Genomic DNA, 27,217 nt, shown 5'->3' with positions numbered 1-27,217 from the left:
AAAGTAAGTTTTAGCCATAAGGGATTTAAATGGTTAATTTTCCCTGCTGATAAATGCTAACACAGCTAAACGTTAATGGAAGCTAGCATGAATCTTTTGCATATATCTAACTGATCCCAGCTAGTATGCATTTATTTTTGAGCTCTAAAAACATATGTGCTAAAATAACAATTTCCTTTACTGGACATATCTGCGTGTCCAGATAAAGACATAAATAAACACGATATGATGCACAGTGTTTTGAAATAGATCAAATAAAATGCTAGGTAAAACATATCGTGTTGATCACACATTTCTTTGTAGGATGCTAGCTTTGTAGACATAGCTCTTTAAGGTCATACAGAGGAATGCTAGACTGCCTTTCTTTCTCTAGGTCAAAGAGGGGGACGTTCATTCAAGCAGAAAAAAATGTGCCCTGATGAAACAACTCACAAGTCTGACATCATCTCTAAGCACTATCATGATTCATCAGCACAAGCTCGAGGCGACTCGGCCCCCTTTTAAAGACGCTTGTAAAGAAGTTTGGTTTGAGTTTGTGCGTAGACGAGCAATATCCGCAAACAGGGAAAGCGTCCGATCTCACAATCGACTCTGCGGTACAGGTTGATGCTAGCCTCCCACAGGCCTGCAAATACACTCTTTATTCTCTCCCTCTGGCCTTAGGCTGCCCACTGCTGATGCTCAGAGAGGGAGAAGAAGTAGGGGGGGGGGGCGGTTGTGTGCAGGATCAGGAGAGAGCGAGCAGAAGAGGAGAAATCCATTTAGAGGAGAGAGATACAGTCGTTCCAGCGGCCCCCAGGCATATTCATTAGAGGATGAAAAAGTAAAACGCCTCTCATCGCTCTCTCTTCCTCTCTCTCATACACACACATACTCAAACCCATTTTCAGCAGCCTTGCTGCTTGCATACATTTCAAAGAGCCTCACGTTTTCAGAATGAATATTTTCCTCATCGTTACAGCAGCCGCTAATCCTCTCTTCCGAATTCTCTCTCTCTCTCTCTCTCTCTCTCTCTCTCGCTCATTAGATATGTAAAACCAATCCGCAGTAATTAGTCACTCTGAGCCCGGAGACCATAATCTACTCTGAATTATGGATTAATACATCAAAGAGCACAGACTCGCAAAGCTGCTGCCTCAGTTATACAGCCCGCATTCACCACTCTGCAGCTATAATATACCTTGCTCGCAATTCACATTGTTTCAGATCAGCCTGAGATGTAGTGAGGATCCACTTGAGTGAACTATATAGCTACTTTTGGGTTTGCTATATGCCTCCTTATACTATATGCACTTTTGTTACATAAATGGCCTGCATTACTTTAATGTACAAATATATATTTGCTGGCACAGGAGAATGCTTTGATTCATTGAAACACCCACATATGTCTGCTACTGTTCAGAATGTTCACAGTGCACCAGCAATTTTACAATGTTTTGGAGGAGTAACTGGCATATTGCAGATTGCAGTACCTGATGTGGATCTTGATGTTTCCAGCCTTAAATTTTGTAATCACTGGTCAGGAAACTGAACTGTTATCTGACCTAGCCCCCCAGGTTAGTGATTACAGTGATTACAAAAAACAAAAAACAGAAACTGGATTCAGGATTTGGATCTAAAGAGCTCTGATCAAGACTGATCAGATCTGTCCATACTCTGGCCACAAAAATGCTTTCAGTCATAGCAACTGTACAAATTATTAAAAAGTGCTGTTAATTTCAGATAATATTTATTTTATGTGTGTGTGTATGTGAGAGTGTGTGAAAAGGTCACACTGTGGATAGATCAACCCTTTTATTGGTGTACATTAGGCAAACATTGCACAGTAACATGTTAATTTTTGTCATTTCTAGAGTTGCCCAGAGGTTTGATACTTAATTAAATGCTTGGTTGTTTGATTGCCAATGTCAAGTTTCTGCAGAATAGTGTATTTAAGGTGCATGAACTGAGTAGTTTAATTACTGGCTGAAATAAAGAAAAACACATATAATAGTAAAACATTTTTTTTAAATTAATTAATACATAACTTGTACTAAAAATGCCTGGCTGCTTAGCAGAACCACACACAGTCTCTCTGAGCCACCACTGATCTAGAGCAATGTGGTAAACAAAGCAAATAGCAATTCTGTTTATGATGGGTGTTGATCAGCTCTTATAGACACCACCATCAGGATGTGTGCATTCAAACACACACACACACACACACACACACACACACACACACACACACACATACCCTCTCTCATACACACTTCCTCCATTTGAAACACTGTGGTTTGAAAGTGCTGAAGTGCCATCTTTATAGGAAGTATAAAACAACACGCCACCACAGCATCTCTCTCTCTCTCACTCACACACACACACACACTCCTGACAGAGAGTGAAAGTGTTTGTGGTATCCCTGTGGCAACACACACTCATGCAGTCATAACAAAAAACCTGTGTGAGCAATGTGAGCAAGCATGTTAACAAGCATGTTAACATGTTAAACATGTCCACTGAGTTTGTTGATATTTGTGCCAAACATAAATATTGACTAAATTAATCAAATAATATTTATTTGAAATCTAACCCATTGGCATACCACCATACATGTTGGTATATATGCTTTGTTGTGCAATCAAAGCTAATGTTAGCTTTGTAGCCAAAATGCTGTTATTTCATGTCATTTCATTTCATATTGCATGTCAAGTCTTACTCACATTAACATGTCAGTACTGCAGAATTTTAAACTGACAACCCAAAGAATTTACAGTCCAAAGTATGATTTATTAACTTTGTCCAACCTCAAAACAGCTGCTATAAAGGAATGCATTTGGGGCTAGGATAAATCAGAATTGGTAGAAAACAAAAAAGACCTCAGTCAAATCAAAAGAAGAACTTTTTTTAATGCACACAGGAATGCACACACTGGTTTTGAATACACAATACATTAACATATTCAACTTTGAGACAAAAACAAAGCAAACTATTTTTTATTTCAAATTTAGTTTTTTCAAGTTTTCTCCTTAATTTGGATCATCAATTACCCAACCTATACATATTCTCCCCCTATTACATGCGACGCTCCTAACAATAGGGGGGTGAAGATTGAAACACATGCCTCCTCCGACAAATTTGGGGCCAGCCACCAACTCTTATATTTTTTTTCAAACTGCCAACGATGCAACATCCCTGGGCAACCAACGCTCTCAAAGGAAAGCACTGTGTACCCGGCTCTGATGCAGCAGCTAGCAGACATCAGTGCCAGCTGCACATTGAGGATGCGGGGAGAAAGTGCCTGTAGAATTCCACTTATTCTGCATAATTCGATTGTTGAGATGGAAAAAAAACATTGAGTGATTTGATTTTAAAATGGTGCACAGTAGAGAAACATTTCTACATTGGTCACAATGTGTAAAATTGTATTTATCATTCTGAATCACCAATGGACATACACACATCCTCTGTTTAAAGAAAAGCTGGCTATGCAAAAATGGTGGTAAATCAGGAAAAAAGTTCCATAAGATATCTATGGGAACTCGAAAAGAATGCTATGGGGAAACTAAAACCTAATATAATAAGGCCAAAACCTTATCTCAGAACTACCATAAAGCAATTGGTCTTTTTTTATTAAAAACACATGCATCTGACATAGACTTTTTGTCAGGACTTTTCTCAAGATCAAATTTAAAACATAGGAAGGAAGATATTGATGAATATGACCTATTGTTTCCAATAGGAGTCCAATAATTTATCTTGCATTTCTGTAAAGTAGCTAGCCTGGTATTTCTAATAAACTGAGTAACACTGTTTAGAGTAAAACTATTTAATTATGCATGATTCAAAGTTCGTACTTGCATTAAAGTACAGTAAATTGTAAACTGGGCAGTGACCTTTTTTTATTAAGATTGTTACTATAGAGATCAGCTACATTCAGACTTCACCTTAAGCTGAGACAAAATTAGCCATGTGTATTCATGTGTGTGTGAGTGTTTGCCATTCTGTCAGGTCCACAAGGGAAGGCTTTATCTCCAGTCAGAATGGTGCAGGTCAGCAAGAGCAATGCAGGACCTGTTCACTTCAAGACGAAAAATACAAAAGAAGATGCTTTAAAATAACCACTGTCCAGAATGAAAAACAAAATGCTTGTGTGAAACAGCATGGGGTCTTCTCCTTTAAAATAAAGGATTCATGCCATTGTGTTTCTACTGCCATCCATTTCATCACTAATACAAAATGACAGCTGCCAGCAGGACTTTGCTTTTGCTCTGTGTGTGCATATATGTGTGTGTGGTGATTCAGAGTGGGGGTGGGGGGATTAAGTAAGCTGCAGTGGCTGTTCGGATAAACAGGCAAGTGTTCCTATAGCTGCCTTCCACCACCAGAGCCATAAATAGGTCAGTGGAACAACATTCCGAAATCATCCAACATGGCAACATTCCTGAATCATTCCAAACATCTAACATGGCTGCCTGCTTCAGTCTGAAAAGCAGCTGATGGGCCGACGCTGATGACGCCGCAATTAGATAACCTACTACAACACACACACACACACACCCAGGCACACACTTTAATGCCAACATGGACCGATTGAGTACACTGTTATACATTCACTACTGCAATACACCCTGTGCCACAGTTTCTATGATATTCTTTATATGTGAAAAGCATTTTTTTACTCTCTCTTTCTCTTGCTCGCTCTCCTCTACTTGTTTCCATTACATTATCTTAATTACACAGGAATGAATAGTACAAGCAAGGTACTAGAGTATGTAACAGCCTAGAAAAAACACAGTACAGTACAAGGCAGTACATCAAATATAATGAAATATGAATACACAGCTATCTGAATGTAGCTCACAGGCAGCAACATAATCCCTTCACCACACACTCACACTGACACAAACATATCCACCACACACACACAGACTTCAACACATAAATTCTCTCTTTAACAAAACAGCACTTTCTTTCTTACCTTTCATGGCTGTGATCATAAAGTACATCTTGAGGCTGGGTGCCCATATAGATCAGGCTCAGTGAATGCTGCCTTGCTACAGAGTATGAATGTATTTATGTGTGTGTTTGTGTGTGTGTGTGTGTGTGTGTGTGTGTCTTCCGCTGACTGGAGCCTACTGCTCTAGTCTCCTCTCCTCTCTGCTCCACCACATGAGAATCCATGTGACACATCAACACTAAACCACGTCCCCACCCACCCCTCTGCACTGAGTGATAGCAGAGACAGCCAATAGGAGCTCAGCCTGTGTTTGCTGATGCGAGAGAGGGTTCCAGATCACATTACTTATGGAATTTGTTGTTTTGGAACACTGTACATCTGAACTATATAAACAGTTGTGTAACTGTTAACATGCCATTTGAAAGATCAGAGGTTCAATATACAAATGCAGTAATATCATAAATAAACTGGCACACACCTTTTTTCCTCTCCCCCTCTGTGTGTATCTCTTTATCCCACCTCCATGTTCAACTTAATATAGAAAAAAATAGGCTAACTACGGTGCATGTAGACAGTTAAGGGTGCCTTAAAACTAAACTTTAATAAAATAGTAGTCTTTTCAGTATCAGAAAGCAGTAAGATGCTTGCACCAAAATCTAGTAAATGCTTACATTAGTTCATTAGGCATTTTATCCAGATGTTAGGACACTTTGTTACCTTTGTGTAGGACACACAATGTTTTCCAGTCTTCAGCTGTCCATTGTTGCTGAGTCTGTGCTAGATTTCTGTTATTGGCTGACAAAAGTGGAACCTTTTGCTGTTTTGTAGCCAATCTGCCTCATATTGTTGTGCATTCTCTGATGCTTTTCTGCTCCACAATTGTACAGTGTTTATCTGAGTTACTATAGTATTTCTGTCAGCTTAAATCAGTCAAATATATGTACACTATATGTCCAAATGTTCATGGACACCCCTTCTAATGAATGCATTCAGCTTACTTTACGATGCACCCATTGCTAAAACAGATGTGAACATGTACACATTCTATTGGCAAATTATTGAATATGACTATACAGAATATGAATATACAGAATATGACTCTCTGGAGAAGATAAACACAAACATTTTGGCACCATGCCTAATGCCAGGTGTGGGCTAGAGGGATATGAAGTTCACTAGCATTGAGAAATCTAGTTAGGTATGAGGTGTTCCAATATCCTGACCTCACTAATGCTCTTGTCGCTGAATGCAATGCTCTGAAATCTAGTAGAAAGTCTGGACAGTAAAGACAGTTTCTCAAACAAAAGCAGGATCAATTATTTGAGAAGAATGAATGAGCAGATGTCACAATACTTTTGTGCACATACAGTGGGGCCCAAAAGTATTTAGCCAGCCACTGATTGTGCAAGTTCTCCTACTTAGAAAGATGAAAGAGGTCTGTAATTTTCATCATAGGTACACTTCAACTATGAGAGACAAAATAAGGAAAGGGCATTGTAGGATTTTTAAAGAATTTATTTGTAAATTATGGTGGAAAATAAGTATTTGGTCAATTTGGTCAACAAAAGTTCAACTCAATACTTTGTAACATAACCTTTGTTGGCAATGACCGAGGTCAAATGTTTCCTGTCTTCACCAGGTTTGCACACACTGTAGCTGGTATTTTGGCCCATTCCTCCATGCAGATCTCCTCTAGAGCAGTGATGTTTTGGGGCCGTCACTGGGCAACACAGACTTTCAACTCCCTCCACAAATTTTCTATGGGTTGAGGTCTGGAGACTGGCTATTCCACTCCAGAACCTTGAAATGCTTTTTACAGAGCCACTCCTTTGTTGCCAGAGCGGTGTGTTTGGGATCACTGTCATGCTGGAAGACCCAGCCACGTTCCATCTTCAATGCTCTCACTGATGGAAGGAGGTTTTGGCTTAAAATCTCACGATACACGGCCCTGTTCATTCTTCCATTAACACAGATCAGTTGTCCTGTCCCCATTGCAGAAAAACAGCCCCAAAGCATGATGTTTCCACCCCCATGCTTCACAGAAGGTGTGGTATTCTTGGGATGCAACTCAGCATTCTTCTTCCAAAAAGTTGTATTTTGGTTTCATCTGACCACATGATGTTCTCCCAATCCACTTCTGGATTATCCATATGCTCTCTGGCAAACTTCAGACGGACCTGGACATGTACTGGCTTAAGCAGGGGGACACGCCTGGCACTGCAGGATTTGAGTCCCTCTCGGTGTAGTGTGTTACTGATGGTAGCTGTAATAAACTGAGGACACACGCAGATGCTTCTTTTATAACTTTATATACGTTTCTCTCAAAGGGAAGACAACTGTTTGCGCTCAAAGCGTAGCAACCTGGCTGCTCTATCTCGCGGGCTCTCGGTTTTCCCCCACCCCCACTCACCTACGGCAACACACCTAGTTCACAAAACACTTAAAGCTTTGTCTAAATAATACCTTCTATGACAGTAGCCTTTGTTACTTTGGTCCCAACTCCTTGCAGGTCATTCATCAGGTCCCTCCGTGTAGTTCTGGGATTTTTGTTCACCATTCTCATGAACATTTTCCCATGGGATGAGATCTTGTGTGGGGCCCCAGATCGAGGGAGATTATCAGTGGTCTTGTATGTCTTCCATTTTCTTACAATTGCTCCCACAGTTGATTTATTCACACCAACCTGTCTGCCTATTGTAGATTCACTCTTCCCAGCCTGGTGCAGGTCTACAATTTTCTTCCTGGTGTCCTTCGACAGTTCTTTGGTCTTGGCCATGGTTAAGTTTGGAGTCTGACTGTTTGAGGCTGTTGACAGATGTCTTTAATACAGATAACAAGATCAAACAGGTGCCATTAAAACAGGTAATGAGTGGAGGACAGAAGAGCTTCTTAAAGATGAAGTTACAGGTCTGTGAAACAACAAACAAGCAAGCCAGAAATCTTGCTTGTTTGTGGGACACCAAATACTTATTTTCCACCATTTTGTCTCTCATAGTTGATGTGTACCCATGATGATTACAGACCTCTTTCATCTTTCTAAGTAGGAGAACTTGCACAATCAGTGGCTGACTAAATACTTTTTGGCCCCACTATATATCAATCCCAAGTAGGCTATACAAGCACATTCTTTACCAAATGGAGAATGTTGTGTGCATGTGTGCGCATGGTTGCCCTGATAAACAAATAAACATTATTACTAAATAATGCAGACAGAGCTAAAGCAGGGCCATGAGGTGAACCGTAGTGATTTGAAATTGCATGTGTTAGCCTACAGGACAACTGGCATCATTTTCATTCTGCCCATGTGCATGAGGGGCCTGCCTAGGTGAATGTTGGGCAAAGACACCGGAGGGGACAGAGCCATCTGAATGCTAATGATTTGGCCAGAGCCCAGCTACATCTAAAATCTGCCACACCACACACTCTAAAACCTCCACTAAAGGCTGCCCAGAAAATATGGGGAAATGCATTGGGCTACACATTTCCTCATCATTGTCTTGCAAAATAAAGTCAAATGTTTGATAGATTAACCATTTAGAAACATGGTTATATATATTTTTTTTTTTTACCATTTTGCCATTTGGAGATTATGAGACTGTGTTCTGACATTTGTTCTGAAATTCAGTGTTGTAATCGAGCTCCTTTCTGTCGCTCTATATGTATCTCACTGAGGGTTAAATAGTTGCAGAAATGCCAGAGCTGATTTATGCAGGGCCTCATGTTTCATAGCCAGTAGGAGGAGGAGAGTGTCTGATTTAAGATCAGAGGGACAGCCTGCTGCTCCACATGCATACCTGCAACATGAGAGACAGAATTGGATTCCAGATCACAATATATGAAAGCTGATTTGGGGGTAGGGGGATTGAAGAAGGGGGAATGTGGCATCCAGCTTCAGTCCAGAACATGAGCTGTTTCACTGGGCAGAGTTTGGCTTGACCAGACCAGACATGTCTTACACACTCCCAGCTGCTGTTATTTGTCCAGTGTCTCTAACACAAACAGCAAAGCACTGTACATATGCACACACACATAAAAATAAATATCCTCTGCAGTAACTTTTAATTTGCATATGACAAATACATAATGTTCTCCTACACGTTCCTGGCTAAACTACATATTGCCAAAATGGCAAATGTTTTTAATTTAAGTAATTAAAAATCAAGGACACTTGGTGTTTAAAAATACTGTAAAAATTTAGAAAGCATGCTAAAGTTACAAGGACAGCTTTTTGACTACAGCACAATGCAGCCACCTTCTTTTGCTGCTTGTTTGCAAGACTTTCTGACTTCGGTAGCCATACCATACCATGTCCATGCCATACCAAAGCCTCTATCATGTTTGACAGATAATGTGGATTGCTTCAGATCAGGCCCTTTCCTTTTCTTTTCCATACTCATATTACTCTTGTGTTCTCTCTGTCCAAAGATACTTGTTCAAGAACTTGGCAGACTTGGATATTTTACAGAAACTACATACATCTGTATTTTTATTCAGGAAAGGACCCATTGATTGTAGACAATGAAGTGCCTATATCATTGAGAATGTTCTTGACTTGACTAAATGGGTTTTTGCATGCAACTGCCTTCAACTCCCACCAAAGATTTTCTATGGGGTTAAAGACAGGCGGCTACGACAGAATCTTCCAGGACATCTAAATCAAGCCTTGATGGACTTTGAAGCTGAAAGTCTACATTTTAACTACATCTTGATTACATAATTTACATCCAAATACTTTTGGACCTAACTGTATATCAGTAACAAACAATAGCTGGTTTAATTTTAAGGAATAAAGACAGACTGTGAAAATGGACATGTAACATTGAATTAGGTTTTTGGTGCACGAAACCACATAAATGTTAGATAAGCCTCAGGGCAAAAAAAACACTGGCACTGGCAGTACAGAACACATTAGCGTGTTCGTCCTCTTAATGAAGAAATGGGACTGTAGACCATTTCTGTCCACAAACAAGATGCTTTAGGTTTTTGTGGTTAATGAATTCACATGTTCACATCAAGTAAACTGTCAATTATTAAAAATATATATTTTGCTTTAAATCAACTCAAAACAACATGTATAACAATACTACCAAATATCATAATCTTTCTAAAACAGTGTGGGTTTGCTTTTTCTGTAACATCTTAATTATTCTTTGTGTTCATGTTGATAACTCAGTGACACTTTGTGGATTCTACTGATGAAATAATTGAAAAAGTTGGCAAAAAAAAACTTCAGCAGATAAGGAAGATAACATCCTCCTGCTACACAGTTGCTTTTCCTCTGATACTAATCAGCATGTCCGTTCACATTAAATAATGTGTCAGTTTTAGAGATTATTTGAAGGAAATGCAACACTGTCATACAGGCTTCAGAGTCATCTTTAGTCAAGGCCTCGATGACTCAAAGATTTATCAAATGTTATTCCACAAAACAGGTCTCCAAGCATTTTCTTTCCTGCAACTTATCTTGTAATTATTAAAATATCTTCTTTTCAACTCAAATAATTGTGATATCAACTGGAATTTTGGAACTTGCACTTTGTATCTATTTATTTTAATATCGAATTACACCATGTATTTGCTTTTGGCAGGGATCACTGGGTTAACATATATCCTATGTCTTCAAATAATGAGGTATACAACTTACAAATAAGTAACCATGCAGAGGAATCAGTGGTATGTAATTCAACATGTACTTACATGTGTGTGTCTTCTTTGTTATAGGTACATCTGAAAAAGACCAAAAAATGAGCCTTTTGAGTTAGCAGTACATATCTTGTTTTCCACTGTGTCTATTCATATTGGGAAGATACAATGACTTCCCAATGGAAGCATTAAATTCATTTATTATGTAGTATACTAGTATACTAGTAACTTCAAATGTCACAATATATTGAATGCACTTATTTTATTGCATTCATTAGTCTTACTGTTACTGCTTGTGTCATTTAAACTTTTGTACATGCAGTACACGCCAGCACAACAAAGGTAGATCAATGTATACATATCTGTAGACATATTTGTGTATGTAGACAGGACCAAGTTGAATTAATTCAAATAGGTTGAAGAAGACCAGACTGTGAAACATCTCAATTTTCTACTATCCTGTAGACCTTTACAAAGCAGAAAAACACTAATACTAAAATAATTTCTACAGGAGACTCTTATTGTAACATAAACATAATATGGGACTGAAGACGAAATTATTATAGATTACCATTGATGTGGTACATAGCACGATTCTTATTACAAATCTTTTATCATAGGACAATATTTAAAATGAAATGATGGGCAAAGTTATGACTTCTTTCCTATCTTACATCTAAGCATACTAAGCGCTTCTCTCCAGAAGCCTGCAAACACACTCCGATCAGTGAAAGTACTGATTTAGAACTAGTACAATTATTTTGACAGCTCCACCCCTACTTGCCCCATTAATTGAGGAGAGATCTCACTTCTAATAAAGTTTGAGAGTGAAACGGCAGTGAATCTCCTGCCGCTCTAATTTCTGCTCCTTTCTAATTGGTTTAACTTCTCACTATCAGTCTCCAATGGCCTCCCTCTGAGTCTCTTTGTGTCTTCTTCGATTTACATGGGAATTTCCCAGTAATCCCCTACTCATGCTATATTTGGCCCTTGAGACACATGACATGGTGGTGAACTATATGTGAAAGCTACATTTGTATGTGAGGTAAGTATGATGAAGTATGATGCAAGGAGATCAACTGGACGTCAATGGGGTTCAATGGGGTTGGCCCAATTAGCTTTTCTATTCATGTTAAAGAAGCTTCCTGTCATTTGCAATAAACTCCACTGTACAACATAGACGGTACAAACACATGAAAACTAAGTTAATCACACCAAGCGTGAAGAACATCCTGCATAAACTTACTCTGATTGACTGTTAGTTTACGAGCAGCAATCTGCCCTGCATATGTAATGGCTTTCATTAGCAAAAACAAATCCTGGATCAAATTTAACTTGAGGATGGGTGAAAAACTGTTGTTGTTAACCAGCAGAGTATTAACCCCTTAAATCATATGGGCTCATGGTTACACTTCTTTCACTGTCATGACCCCATAACTTATATTTTAGTTTTATAGTATACTTAATCATTTCAACTGTATGTAATAACCCAACAATATGCATGTTGGTTAATGTAATTGTGACTGTGGAAAAAAAAACAAAGAACCATGTGACTATGAAAATATTGCAACTATACTGTAGTCCTACAAATGTGTGTCAGTTGGCTGAATCATTATAACATATCGGTCAATTGCATTTTTAAAGATGGTTGTAGGGGACAACATGTGCATTAGCAGCCTGCTCAGAAGATTAGTCTGAGCATAAACATTGTCCTGGGGTTTGAAGATCTTCTGGTTGCGTGTGTGAACTTTGTTTTAGCCATTTCCCTTAAAAGCGTTTTGTGATATTTATTCTTGCAGATGGTTCATTTTAGCTGAGCCAAGTTTTTATCAGTACAATGACAATACAATCATAGCTTCACTACAAATGGTACATTATTATATTGTTATAAAGAGGTCTGAGATGAATAACAGCTGACATAGAATGCATTTATATAAGCATTCATATTTCTATTGCCCACTCCTAGTTACATATATCAAGAAATAAAAACTTTAAAAAAAAAATTATTAATAGTCCTTCAAATATTCTGTTAAAGATGTTTTAGCATTTTATTTATCATCATAAATTGATTTCAAGGGTATTGTTACTTTGTAGTATTGTAGTGTTTCTACAACTGAACAACTCCATGCATCATACACTCTTAAAAAATAAAGATTAAGTGATGCCATTAAACCACTTTCAGTTCCATAAAGAACCATGTTTGCACTACAGATCTTCAAACAAGAACCTTTTAAAAAACATGTTTTTTAGATTTGTAAGCAACCTTTGCTTGATGTCAACATAAAGGTGCTTTACGCTAAAACATGTCTATTACAATCATAGTTCTTTATGGAAAGTGGTTCTTCTATGGATTCGGTCAAAGAACCATTGTAAGCTACTTTATTTTTAAGTGTACAAAAGGTAGGTGAACTGCAGTTGTAACCTGTAAATAAAAATCAGTGTGTATTAACTGAATAAATTGTGTCTGGTTATATGTCTGTTATATTATTTTATTTTTCTGTTGGATGTTTATCCTGTTCCGTTTATAAATGTGGCATTTATACAATGTTCACAAATATAAGAAAAACGAAATATCTTGACACATACATGAAAATGTATTCAAATATCGACCATCCATAAGGTCACGCAGCACGAGGGAGCAAGATGCTTGCTGCAATGCCTAAGAATGTTTTATTAGCCAGACTAACTGATTGTCCTTATTAAATATGCACAATACACTGTGCAAATACAATGTAGAGTGATTTGACAATTTATTTAAAAGTTTTTGGGATTCTAGTCTCCTTCCTTCCCAGTTTTTAACCTAATTCTGAAACGAATTCATGGTTCTGCGTCCTGTCTCAGTGACATTTGGAGTAAAATAATAGACAGATGGCTCCCCTGCTCACAAACTTAACCCCTAAGGCTTTGATAACTTAATTAACTGAGTTTGGGCCAAACCGGCCATGACAAACATCGCGTCTCATGTACTCCTGTGCTGGATTCAGGGGGTCTGTGGAGGGTTGTCTGTGTTCAGTCCTCAACCACGGAATTTACACATCCCATTCAGCAGTCAAGCAGTCAAAACAATTAGGTTTCATAAATCAACTGTACTGCAGTGACATAGAGATCCATGAGGGAACGAGAGAGGGCTCAGAAGATTGATGGTTTTCTTATCAAACACTAAAATTCTACATTTAGCAGCTGTGTTATGTTGTATAACTAGTTGGGCTCTACAAGTTGCAGCTTTCTGAAAATAAACAGCTTTTGCTCTTCACTGGGATTATTTATGGTTTCAAATATATGCAATGAAAGAGACCTTCTTTGAATTTCTAAATGGAGAATTTAAAGTTCAAGCTGAAACTTTTTATATTGTAGAATCACATTGTTAATGTCAGGAGAAGCTTCTGATATGTCTCTACTAGAGGAAATGTCTGTGTGTCTGTTGGGTGGGTGTTACGCTTTTCAAACTGCAAACAAAAGAGGTCCCACAAATTAAACTTAAAGTAACAAAAACAAAAAAAGTAACAAAAATGAACAGGTGAAAAGAAGATAAAAATGGATCTGAATAAAAAAAAAATATCTGAAAATGCAGCAGAATAGATAAAATAAGAGCCACAACTGATCATTCATCTGCAATGGTTGAAATATTTGTTAATTAAAAATAAAAGTGAGGAAAATGCCACTCATAGATACTGCAGTATCCAATCATAGTGTGCTTTGTCCAGTTTCATTCCTGTTTTCTATGTATCCAATATTTCAGAGCAAAATAAGATATAAAAAAGTGTGTGAAAAGACCCTCTGCATTTCCCCCATTTACTTTCTCTTTTTTCTGTCTAGTCGTTCTTTCTGTTTTTCCAACTGTCTGTTTAGGCAGCAGCTGATAAACTTAGGGCAGATTGCATTTACGTAACACACTCTCACACACATATACTCCCAACACACATTACAGTGCAGCACACAGATTAGGACAAACTAGGTCAGTAGAGCAATGCTGAGAAATACAAAATAACAGACGTAATAACACTCACATAATGTGGAGTGAGAGGAACAAAGGGGACAGTTTGCCAGACACAAACTATTTAAAGTGTTTAGAGCTTCTAACCATTCTCTGCTTATTAATCAGCAATTAGAAATGCACGTTAATACTCCCCTGCAGGCCTAATGAGGGGATCGCAAAACCCCCACTGAGAGAGAAAAAAACAATGGCTATGTGCGATGGGTGCGAGGGGAGGTGAATGGTAGAGGCAGAGAAAAAGGCAGAGAGAGAGAGAGAGAGAGAGAGAGAGAGAGAATAACAGGGCTCAAACCTCCACATGGTTTAATAAAATCTCTTGCAGTGGTACTCTGGGATATATAAAGCCAGGACGGTATGGATGTTAGGACAGAATGGTTAGGGTGCTACAGGAAACATCCAGCAATAAGACATATTATTTATTTGATTGCAGCAATTATACCCAGTAGCTGAAGGACAGCACCCTCTTCTTTTTGCTTATAGAAGCACTGCATCCACCAAAACGCCATAGCTCTGTGGATAACTGTGTGGTTCCTTGTCACTCTCTGAATATATCAGTACATTAACTTCATCCAAGGTCATCTAGATCAAGTAGATTTGAAAGGTGTAGAAAGTGCTGAAGCAAAAAATATAATTATGCAATAATTTAACTACTGCCGTCTGCTGGTTGACAGTGGTAAAGCAAATACTTGCACCCAGCTATACATGACTTATAGTTTGTGTGTCTACATGATAGATGATTCTCCGTTTTAACAAATCAAATAACAAAAAAAAAAAAAAGAAAAAGCTTTCGGCATCCTGGATGGTCAGTATCAGTATTAGATGCAACACTAGCGCTGCAACTATTTTGATAGTCAACTAATCTATTAAGGTTTTATGCATGTGTTAATTAACAATACCTTGATAAGATGAAAGTTTAATGAACTTTCCTGCTGATATAAAAGATAAATAAAACTCCAGTATATTTTTTGTGCAAAGTAAAGCAATAAAATTTTACAAAACTAAATCAGTTCTCCCATAATTTCGTAGATCAGCAAAAATGAGAGATACATTTTAGCTTTCAGTTTGAAAGTATTTTGTGTTACTGGTTTGTTTGTAATAGTGACTATTATTTTGACAAAGTCTGTTTGTTAGTTTTTATTAGGGGCTTTTATTTTGACACATTCTGTTTGTGATGTATCAGTTGAGTGGAGTGATTAGGCTAACCTGGCGCTGCGAAGATAGATCGCCACCTGGCACGTTACGGCGCATGCCGGTTAGTTTTTTTGACTTGCGTCAGCGCCACCGCTGTGTCAATGTGACTTGTGGCATTATTATCTTGCAATTACGATGCAGCTGCAGGCTGCAGTTGCTTCCCACGGGCTGTGCTGACTTAACAACGGCATGATAATAAAGCTTAATCCTCACTGGCTAGAAGCTCCGCTGACACCTATGGTGGTTTAGTTTCATTCTAAAATGTATCTCCGGTCTTTGGTCTTGCCTTATTTATCAATAACTTTTGTAAAGCCCTCTAAATTCCTATTTAGCATGAAAAACATGCATGATGATGTCACCACTAATCAACAATTAAATTCGATTAAAAAATAATTAGATTAAAAATGAAAAGTGTGTTATAAGACTGGTTATCATCCTGTAATACTTTGGCAGTGGTCACAGGATGCTGTTTTAGAGTGATGACAGTGCGCAAGCAGTCCAGCAGCCACTCCCATCTCAGTCATTTATGAAATTATTTCATATCCTGTGCAAAAGTTTTACAGACATTATGTAGTGAAATTACATTACTCCAAATTGGGCTGAAGTCCACAAGTCTGATGCATTTTCCAAAATGTATCAAGCTTGTTTATATGTTCCTTTAAAAACTTCTGACTTTGTGGTAAGGATGCATGTAAGTTTTTTTTCTGATGACTCTTCAATTAAAGTTCTTTCACTGAATATTGTGGCATAGGTGCAGGGAAAAAATCTTGACTCCTTTCATGAAGCCAAATTCTAGCAATCCCCTGAGCAGCTCTCTGGTGTTCCAGACCAGAAAGAAGACTGCTAAAAAGCTATGAGACCTTGGAGTTCATTAATAATTCATTAATAGCTCAAATATCTTGGGGTGTTCAAACTTTTGCATGGTACTGTGTCCCTCTTTTTCATTTTAAAATTGCAGAAAACAAAAATAATACAATGCATCTTGCAATGTTGAAAAGAATGTTGAAGAGAGATACAGAAATATACAGGGGGATAATGAGTGAGTGTGTGAGAGAGGGAGACAGAGAGAGAGAGAGACAGAGAGAGTATAATACAGTTTGAATGCATTGTTTATGTAATCGCAATCACTAAGGATCAACTTCATCTTACATAAAGCCACACTCTGCTCCCTCCCATCCAGATGCTGCATCTGTCAGATTACTCATTTCAACTACTGCCAGCTTTCCACCACCATCCATCCAACTACCAGCTCCTCTCTGGGCACTTTTAGCTAATGCTTGCTTTTCAGCCTGTTTTGGTATCTTTTTGATGTCCAGTGTTCAAGCGCCTCTGCACAATAAGACACAATAAGACACTTAGTCAATCATCTATTGGCCATCCACTCAAATTTAATATCAAGGCACCAGGAAGACTGGAGGAATTTGTGCTATTTTTATGGGCACTAGATGTGTTCCAAATAAGAAAAGCATTCACATTTACTTACAGTTTGTCAGCTGTGAGTCTCTTTTTTTCCGCATCTTCAGAATAGATAACAGGAAGTGACACATCTAAGATATCAGATTTTTGCAAATATACTGTAAAAAAGTCAGAGACCACCTTTCATTGATCTAAATTGTTGTTCATGTATTTAATGAATTATTAATTAATTTACATTATTCATGTTTCTGACAATACCCACATCTAATTGGCTCTTGATATCCTCTGTTTGAATATTAGGATTGGCCTTCACCCTTAGTCTACATCAGCATGTAATTATCCTCCCTGGTACCTTGTCTTAGAGAAGCAGTTTTTATATAATGGTAAATAAAACTAAAGAATTATTTAATAAAATGCAAGGTGATTCGCCTTCAGTTTAGATTTTTCGTTAACTCAAAAGATTCAAGTAAAGTATAAAGAAGTCATGGGTTGTTCTAACCTAATTTAGTAAATGTTATACCTTTATCCTAAATCAGAAAATTAACTTGAGAAAAGTTAATAAAATTAACTAACAAAATTGAGTGTTTAAATGAGTTTATTAAAATTTAAAACCACATTTAAGAATTTGTAGAATTAAAAATAAATGGTAACAAAGTAAAGTTTATGGTCTTTATAATAGATTTTTTTACTTTATATTAATGACATTTTGGTTAAATCATAATGTATGATTTCAAAAACATTATATATACTTTGAGAAAACCCACAATGGTCACAGAAATAACTTGAATCTGACAAAAGTAATAATAAATAAAAATGAACAAATTAAAATCCAACATTGATTTTGAAACATGCTTCAACAGAATTATTTAAAAAAATAAACACATGAAACAGGCCTGGACAGAAATGATGGTACCCTTAACTTAATATTTTGTTGCACAACCTTTTAAGGCAACCAATTCCTGTAACTGTCAATGAGACTTCTGCACCTCTCAGCAGGTATTTTGACCCACTCCTCATGAACAAACTGCTCCAGTTGTCTTAGGTTTGAAGGGTGCCTTTTCCAGATGGCATGTTTCAGCTTCTTCTGACACTAGGCAGCACATTTCTCTCTAGAATGCCTTGATAGTCTTGAGATTTCATTGTACCCTGCATAGATTCAAGACACCCTGTGCCAGATGCAGTAAAGCAGCTCCAGAACATAACAGAGCCTCCTCCATATTTCACAGTAGGGACAGTGTTCTTTTCTTGATATGCTTAATTTTTACGTCAATGAACATATAGTTGATGTGCGTTGGCAAAAAGTTCAATTTTTGTCTGTTAAAGCATGGTTCAAAATCAGTGTTGGATTTTCATTCATTAATTTTCATAGAATTTTTATTTATTATTACTTTTGTAAGATTCAGGTTATTTCTGTGACCATTGTGTCTTTTTCTTTTACTAACTGAGGGGAACCAACAATTTTGTCCACGTGTGTAGTTAGGTGTAACAAAATACATTTTGTTACAGTGTAGAAGGTAGTTTCTGCTTAATTTTAATGAAGTTTAATGAGGTCATTACAGTTATTCCATATTTAACCCCAAAATGTTAATGTGAAACAAATGCATTTCATAGTTTGTTTAAGCACATTTTGGTGACTGACCAAACAGGGCCATGCATCTATGCTGGTTTTTAATTGAAAGCTATTTTATTCCACTGCACCTCAATCAGTATCAATAAGTTGTACTTAATGGCTGATCTGTGCACTGCCCTGTGAAATAGAATGAGAAAAAAGTGAGTCTAAAATGTTAGTAAGTGTATGGTTTTACACACACACATCCATAACACCACACTAAAACTACAATATGGCAAATTCACAGAATAACCTTCTTGAAGAACCTTTGTGATTTACTTACTTGTCAGAGGTTTTTCACATAGTTCAAAAGGTATTACTGAAGACTTAGTGTGTTAATGACAATTTTAAAACACTGGAAAACTCAGAATGTATGGAAAAAAGCAGTCCCACTAGCATAAATGTTAAATTAATAGAGGCTTGTGAGTTAAAAAGAAAAGTTGACTTATGAATTTCATCTCCGTTTTGAAATTTCACTGTTCACCCTCTGTCAACTCCCTGCGTAGCAGCAACTCTGTCAATACCCTGAAATTTGCATTTACTGTTACTAGCTCAGAATAAGTCAAACTTATCAGTTAAAAACATATTCCACTTGACTAGTAAAAATAGTAAAAACCATGAACTTATCTAGGACCTGCAGTCTGAATACAGCATAGTATTATAGCTTACACTTTGACTTATATAGTTATATCTTATAGTATAATGTTCATATAATAATATAATAGTATTATAGTTATATATTTTCATATGTACAATTATATATAAATCATGAGCTTGTAGTTAAAGTAATAGTATTTCTAGTTATACACTCTAAGCAAAAATGGTTCTACATTAACTAAAAAAGGGCTTACTTAACAACGTGGGCACAATTTTTGTTTCAAGAATCCTTCATATTTCATATTATAAATTTCATCTTTTAAAATAAGAACCATATCTTATTTAAACAGAGTGTATTTACAGTCTAATGTACAGTGGAAGTGATTTCATCTTTATAATAATTAAGTATTAATTAATACTTATATTAAGAAGTTAATATTTAAGTGGTAGACCAGTAACAGGGATTTTTCTCAGTATTTGTCTGCATTGAATTTAACTGATTAACTGATTCAAATTTGCACCCAAATGTGTATAATTTCTTCATGGACACAAAATATACTTTAGTCTGTTTTACTTATCTTGAACAAGCTGTGTTAATAGTTTAGTATTATTATATACAGTGGGGGAAAAAGTATTTAGTCAGTCACCAATTGTGCAAGTTCTCCCACTTAAAAAAATGAGATAGGCCTGTAATTGACATCATAGGTAGACCTCAACTATGAGAGACAAAATGAGAAAAAAAATCTGAAAATCACATTGTCTGATTTTTTAAGAATTTATTTGCAAATAATGGTGGAAAATAAGTATTTAGTCACCTACAAACAAGCAAGATTTCTGGCTGTCACAGACCTGTAACTTCTGCTTTAAGAGGCTTCTCTGTCCTCCACTCATTACCTGTATTAATGGCACCTGTTTGAACTCGTTAACAGTGTAAAAGACACCTGCCCACAACCTCAAACAGTCACACTCCAAACTCCACTATGGTGAAGACCAAAGAGCTGTCGAAGGACACCAGAAACAAAATTGTAGACCTGCACCAGGCTGGTAAGACTGAATCTGCAATAGGCAAGCAGCTTGGTGTGAAGAAATCTACTGTGGGAGCAATAATCAGAAAATGGGAGACCTACAAGACCACTGCTAATCTCCCTCGATCAGGGGCTCTCCTGAGACTTCAGCCCGTGCGTGGGGTCAAAATGATCACAAGAACGGTGAGCAAAAATCCCAGACCCACACGGGGGGACCTAGTGAATGACCTACAGAAAGCTGGGACCAATGTTACAAAGGCTACCGTCAGTAACATACTACACCGCCAGGGACTCAGATCTTGCAGTGCCAGACGTGTTCCCCTGCTTAAGCCAGTACATATCCGGGCACGTTTGAAGTTTGCTAGAGAGCATTTGGATGTTCCGGAAGAGTATTGAGAGAATGTCTTATGGTCAGATGAAACAAAAGTAGAACTGTTTGGTACAAACACAACTCGTTGTGTTTGGAGGAGAGTGAATGCTGAGTTGCATCCAAAGAACACCATACCAACTGTGAAGCATGGGGGTGGCAACATCATGCTTTGGGGCTGTTTCTCTGCAAAGGGACTAGGACGACTGGTCCGTGTACATGAAAGAATGAATGGGGCCATGTATTTTGAGATGCAAACCTCCTTCCATCAGCAAGGGCATTGAAGATAAAACGTGACTGGGTCTTTCAGCATGACAATGATCCCAAGCACACTGCCAGGACAACAAAGGAGTGGCTTGGTAGGAAGCATTTCAAGGTCCTGGAGTGGCCTAGCCAGTCTCCAGATCTCAACCCCATAGAAAACCTTTGGAGGGTTTTGAAAGTCTGTGTTGCCCGCCGACAGCCCCAAAACATCACTGCTCTAGAGGAGATCTGCATGGAGGAATGGGCCAACATACCAGCAATGGTGTGTGCCAACCTTGTGAAGACTTACAGAAAACGTTTGACCTCTGTCATTGTCAACAAAGGATATATAACAAAGTATTGAGATGAACTTTTGTCATTGACCAAATACTTATTTTCCACCCTTATTTGCAAATACATTCTTTAAAAATCAGACAATGTGATTTTCTGACTTTTTTTTCTCATTTTGTCTCTCATAGTTGAGGTCTACCTATGATGTCAATTACAGGCCTCTCTCATCTTTTTAACTTTTTTCCCCCACTGTATTTACTATACAATTGCAAATCTTAACCATGAGCTTCAATAGTACCTAAAGTAATGATATAGTAATACTTTACACTTTATGCCAAAATGGTTGTACATAGTACTGATAAAAGCATATTTAACAATTTTGGCACCCACTGTAAAAAATACTTCTTATTTTATGAAAAATAACTTTTAAGTTTAAAGTAGTTCAAGTAGTAAGAAGCAATGCATTATCCATAAAATAGATATAATGTATCTTGTGCAAAACGGGAAATAGTGGGTTGTCTGCTCCGTCTAGACGCCTATTCTGGAAAGAGTTAACACATCACGTAAACACAAGGCACCGTTTAAGTGATGTCATGGTAACTGGCTTGCAGTGTTTAGATATGAGCCAGGCAGACACACAGACACTCAAAAGAGTTTCCCAGCCTTGTGTGAAGCAGAAAACAAACACAACACATAAGGAAATGCAGAAATGCACGCACCCTCACACACACACGCGCATGCACGTCACAGTACGTCCACATGCTACTCTCATTTCCTATGTAACAAGCTGAGCTATTGACAATTGGCATAAAGAACACAAGGAACAAATAAAGAGAAGAGGAAGAGATAAAGAAGACACTCCCAGTTATGTTACAGATAAACCATAGAAACAAACCAAAGTAGCTGCCAAAATTTAATAGAAGTCTGATCTCGGTCATGACACAAGTTTGTTCACACTTACCTTGATGTTGGCTTATCTTCATCTAAGATATTATATACACCCACTTTATGTCCAGTGTGTGAACACCTCTTCTAATTAACACGTTTAGGTACTGTAAGTTCCATCTATTGCTGACACAGCTTGTCTAGCCCCCTCAGAAAAATATTGGCAATAGAATAGGACTCTCTGGAGCAGACTAACATGAACCTATTGGCTACATGCCTAATGCCAGGCATGGACTAGAGGGCTCATTTACGCTCTTGTCAGTGAATGCAATCAACTCCTTACAACAATGCTCCAAAATCTAGTAGAAATCCTTCCCTGGACAGTAGAGACAGTTAGCAAAACTGCACACACTTTCAGCTGTCTGCAATAAACCAATCAAAAAGAACAATTTAAACAGCTTAACACAACTAATATAAGTAGTTCCTTCAAATTCAACCCAAAATGACACTTTTAATGACTGCTGCAGTCTCAGAATTATTCAGCCCCCTGAACAGAATCTCTAATGAGCGCTCACATTTGCAAATCAGGTGTGCTTAAGATAAAACCCATCAAATCCCTAGACTGGCTTGTGGTACACAGTAAATTTGCCAGTGTTAAATCAACACTGTTAAATTAACATTGTGGGTGTTAAAATGTAACTCTAACAGTGTTCATTTAACACTGGCAAAATTACTGTGTAGGTTGCAAATCACTGGTGGGATTTAAAGAAGGTAGTTACAGCACACAAACCCAAGAATATCAGTAAACTGGAGGCCATTGTACATAAGGAATAAGCTTCTTTAGGAACACTGTCAGAAGCTGATGTCTGGAACTGCATCACAGGGCAGTGGTGGCTTAGTGGTTATAACGCCGGGCTATTGATGACAGTGTTGTGAGTTCAGTAAGCTGCCACTGTTAGGCCCTTTCTGTTGGGCCTTTCAAGGCGCTGCAGCAATGGCTGGCCGCCGCTTCGGGCACATGTGCTCACTGTCCACAGTGTGTGTTTCACTGGTGTGTATGTGTGTGTTCACTGCAAGGACGGGTTAAGGTGGAAGCCTGAGGTTTATTATTAGAAAATTAGTTGTGTAGTTATTTAGTTGTCTAGTGTTGAGATTTTTAAATTGGTCTTGTTTTAATGATTTACTGCAAACAGCTAAGCGCTTGTACATTTTGCCAATAAACCTAAATTGCAATAAAACTGTGGTCCCTACAGTTCCACCACAGAACAGGTATTACATGATGGGTCACTCTCAACACTGCACTGACACTGACATGGTGGTGGCATGTTAGTGTATGTTGCGCTGGTATGAGATGATAAGAGACAGCAGTGTCAGGGTGAAACAGGGTGAAGGCGGGGGAAAGTATGCAGAGTATGCATACAGTGAAGAAGTATGCAGTGAAGAAACAAGGAGGTAGTGTTAATGGTATGACCGATTAGTATATTCGTATTTATACTTAAACTATACATGTCAGTTGATAACAGAACATGATGAACATTAACCACAAAGTAAAAATGCACTTCTCGTTTGGTCCCAGTGGTTAGTGTGGAAATTTCTCATAAAGGTTAGCCTTAGCAACAATGATATACACAGCCTTCAAAGGCTTCCTGCTCTGATACCTGTAGTAAATGTTGCTAATGGAATTAAAGCTACCAAGAACCAGCTCAACCTGTTTGGCTTAATAATGCATTTTTCAGCTTGTTGCATCTGTCACCTAGCAACTATCTGGGACACCATAGCAACCACCTAGCAACTACTTTGCAACTGCTAGGTAACCAGTTATCACCAAAACGACTACCTAGCAACACCATATACACCTCCTAGTTACCACTTAGCAATACCAAAGCAACCAATTAGCAACACCATAGCAATCATTTTGCAACCACTTATCACCATAGCAACTCCCTAGCAATCATTTAGCAATACCATAGTAACCACCTAGTAACTACCTAGCAATGCCATAGCAACCACCTGGAATACCATAGCAAATACTTAGCAACACCCGATCAATCACCTAGTAACCACTTGGCAGTAATCATTAGAATATAATAAGTCACAAGTCACAGAGGTCATTTGTTTTATTTAAAAAATATTTCAAAGTATTTCTGACCCTAACAGTTTATAAAGATGAAATGACCACGACAGAAACTACGAAATGGCTACACCAACACAAGAGAACAGACAGGCAGAAAGAAACAGACTAACAACCACTGTGCTATAAATGTGTATTTGGTATTTGAGCATAGAGAATGACTTGAGTGCTTTAATGAGCCCGCATGGGCCCGTGTGTGTGTGTGTGTGTATATGAACTTATACTAATTAGCCATAACATTAGTGCCTGATTTCTGAACCAGCCTAATATTGAGTTGGTCCACCTTGTGCACAACAGATCTGACCATTTGAGGCTTGGACTAGCAGATCCTTTAAGTGCCCTGGTGTTTTGGAGATGCTCTAACCCAGTAGTCTAGCCATCACAAAAGCATAAATGACACATTACACGATGACACTATAAAACATTTAAAAGCATTTTCTATTAGGGGAACTATAACTCTCTAGCAGTGCATATAGTGTAAATAAAATGTACAGTTCTTTATTAGTTTATCGTTGTCTTCAAGCTGGTGCCCAAGTCAACTTATTTTGACTGCCATATGCCTCCTCAATGCAGTTAACCCTCATGATGTAACAGGTCTGCCAACCTGTCTGGCACACTGCTCACACTCCAATAGTCTGGCACACACTCCCCCCCACACACACATACTCAATGCCATTTGCATGTTCATTAACAAGTAAATCAGTACATTATTTTTTTCTGTGAAACTTAGCTTTTGACTTCTGATCTCTTTTGTCTATCTTGCAGATTTTAGGCCTTGAGAACATTTCATTGAACTCCAGGAGATACGCTTTTACATTACGTTGTTTTCACTGTCTTTCCTTTTTAATGTGGTAAGCCTGTCAAGTAATGACAAGAACAGAATGTTATTCCTTTTGTATCTGCTCCTAAACAGACAAGAGGCCTCTATTACTTTTAAATCTGACACAGATCCTCCAATCACACCAAGCTTCACATGACTCACAGCACTGCTTTCTTCATTTTGTTACAGTGCAACAATTCCCACTCAGCTTTCATAATAACTGCTGAAATCACTGCCAGTGATGGCAAAACCTGCCTAAAACCTAATGTTAGCTAAGGTTTTCTTACAATGAAGTCAATTACAGTCTTGAATTCACACTCAAGACCTAAGCAAGCATACTGATTGTTTTACATGTGTTCATATTTTACAAGAGGTCTGTCTGTTCATGAAAACATTCACCGTGTGTCAAAGCATTGTGACCAAGCCAAGCATACCGGAGACCGCAGAAAGACCAGTACATTCAAAAATATGGAAATCCAACATTTACACAAAATCAGAATTACATTACATTACATTACATTAAAGATTAACAATGTAAACAACAACAAAACTGAACATAACAAAGGCTAGAAAGCCACAAAAAATAAAAATATAAACTAATATAAATATAAAATAAAAACCCTCTGAACTGGCCCATTACATCAGCTCCACTATCCATAAAAGAGCACTATATAGTTCAAAATATACAGACTGTAGTCCATCTGTTTCTCTGTATACTAACTCTGTTCAGTAGTCAGGACCCTACAGGACCTCCACAGAGCAGGTAGTATTTGGGTTGCGGGTCATTCTCAGCACTGCATTGACACGGACATGGTGGTGGTGGGTTAGTGTGTATTATGCTGGTTCAAGTAGATCAGACACAGTAGTGCTGCTGGAATGTTTAAACACTGTGTCCACTCTATTAGAAACTCCAAGTCCATCTTTTAGATGTAAGGTCAGAGACATAAGCTCATCTGTTGCTGCACAGTTGATGTTGCTCACCCTCTAGTCCTTCATCGGTCGTCACTGGATTCTGCCCACGGGATGCTGTAGGCTGGATATTTCTGATTGGTTTTAAAAACTCCAGCAGCACTGCTTTTTCTGATACACTCGTACCAGCGCAACACTGCATGACACTGACACACACACACGTATATACAGTGGGGAAAAAAAGTATTTAGTCAGTCACCAATTGTGCAAGTTTTCCCACTTAAAAAAATGAGAGAGGCCTGTAATTGACATCATAGGTAGACCTCAACTATGAGAGACAAAATAAGAAAAAAAAATACAGAAAATCACATTGTCTGATTTTTAAAGAATTTATTTGCAAATAATGGTGGAAAATAAGTATTTGGTCACCTATAAACAAGCAAGATTTCTGGCTGTCATAGACCTGTAACAACTTCTTTAAGAGGCTTCTCTGTCCTCCACTCATTACCTGTATTAATGGCACCTGTATGAACTTGTTAACAGTATAAAAGACACCTGCCCACAACCTCAAACAGTCACACTCCAAACTCCACTATGGTGGAGACCAAAGAGCTGTCGAAGGACACCAGAAACAAAATTGTAGACCTGCACCAGGCTGGTAAGACTGAATCTGCAATAGGCAAGCAGCTTGGTGTGAAGAAATCTACTGTGGGAACAATAATCAGAAAATGGGAGACCTACAAGACCACTGCTAATCTCCCTCGATCAGGGGCTCCACGCAAGATCTCAGCCCATGGGGTCAAAATGATCACAAGAACGGTGAGCAAAAATCCCAGAACCACACGGGGGGACCTAGTGAATGACCTGTAGAAAGCTGGGACCAACGTTACAAAGGCTACTGTCAGTAACACACTACGCCGCCAAGGACTCAGATCTTGCAGTGCCAGACGTGTTCCCCTGCTTAAGCCAGTACATATCCGGGCGCGTCTGAAGTTTGCTAGAGAGCATTTGGAAGTTTCCCGAAGAGTATTGGGAGAATGTCTTATGGTCAGATGAAACCAAAGTAGAACTGTTTGGTACAAACACAACTTGTTGTGTTTGGAGGAGAGTGAATGCTGAGTTGCATCCAAAGAACACCATACCAACTGTGAAGCATG

General features: G+C 38.1%; 1 protein-coding gene across 3 annotated transcripts in view; it reads right to left on the bottom strand.

The window, feature by feature from the left end:
- rorab (RAR-related orphan receptor A, paralog b) overlaps positions 1–27,217 on the bottom strand; it is a 44,382-nt gene that overhangs the window by 9,815 nt on the left and 7,350 nt on the right. Inside the window, exon 2 of one of the 3 annotated variants that reach the window (XM_072661044.1) lies at positions 10,637–10,666. The exons of 1 other annotated variant lie outside the window; for it this stretch is intronic. In XM_072661044.1, coding sequence (XP_072517145.1) covers positions 10,637–10,666 — 30 coding nt within the window. Of the gene's footprint in view, positions 1–4,960; positions 5,188–10,636; positions 10,667–27,217 lie in introns of those variants that run through there. One more of the 3 variants, XM_072661046.1, reaches the window with a different exon arrangement.

This window comes from Salminus brasiliensis, chromosome 17, assembly GCF_030463535.1.
Source record: "Salminus brasiliensis chromosome 17, fSalBra1.hap2, whole genome shotgun sequence".
Classification (NCBI taxonomy): Eukaryota; Metazoa; Chordata; class Actinopteri; order Characiformes; family Bryconidae; genus Salminus; species Salminus brasiliensis.
The sequence above is the reverse complement of the archived record's forward strand: the minus strand, read 5'-3'. Positions and strand labels throughout refer to the sequence as shown.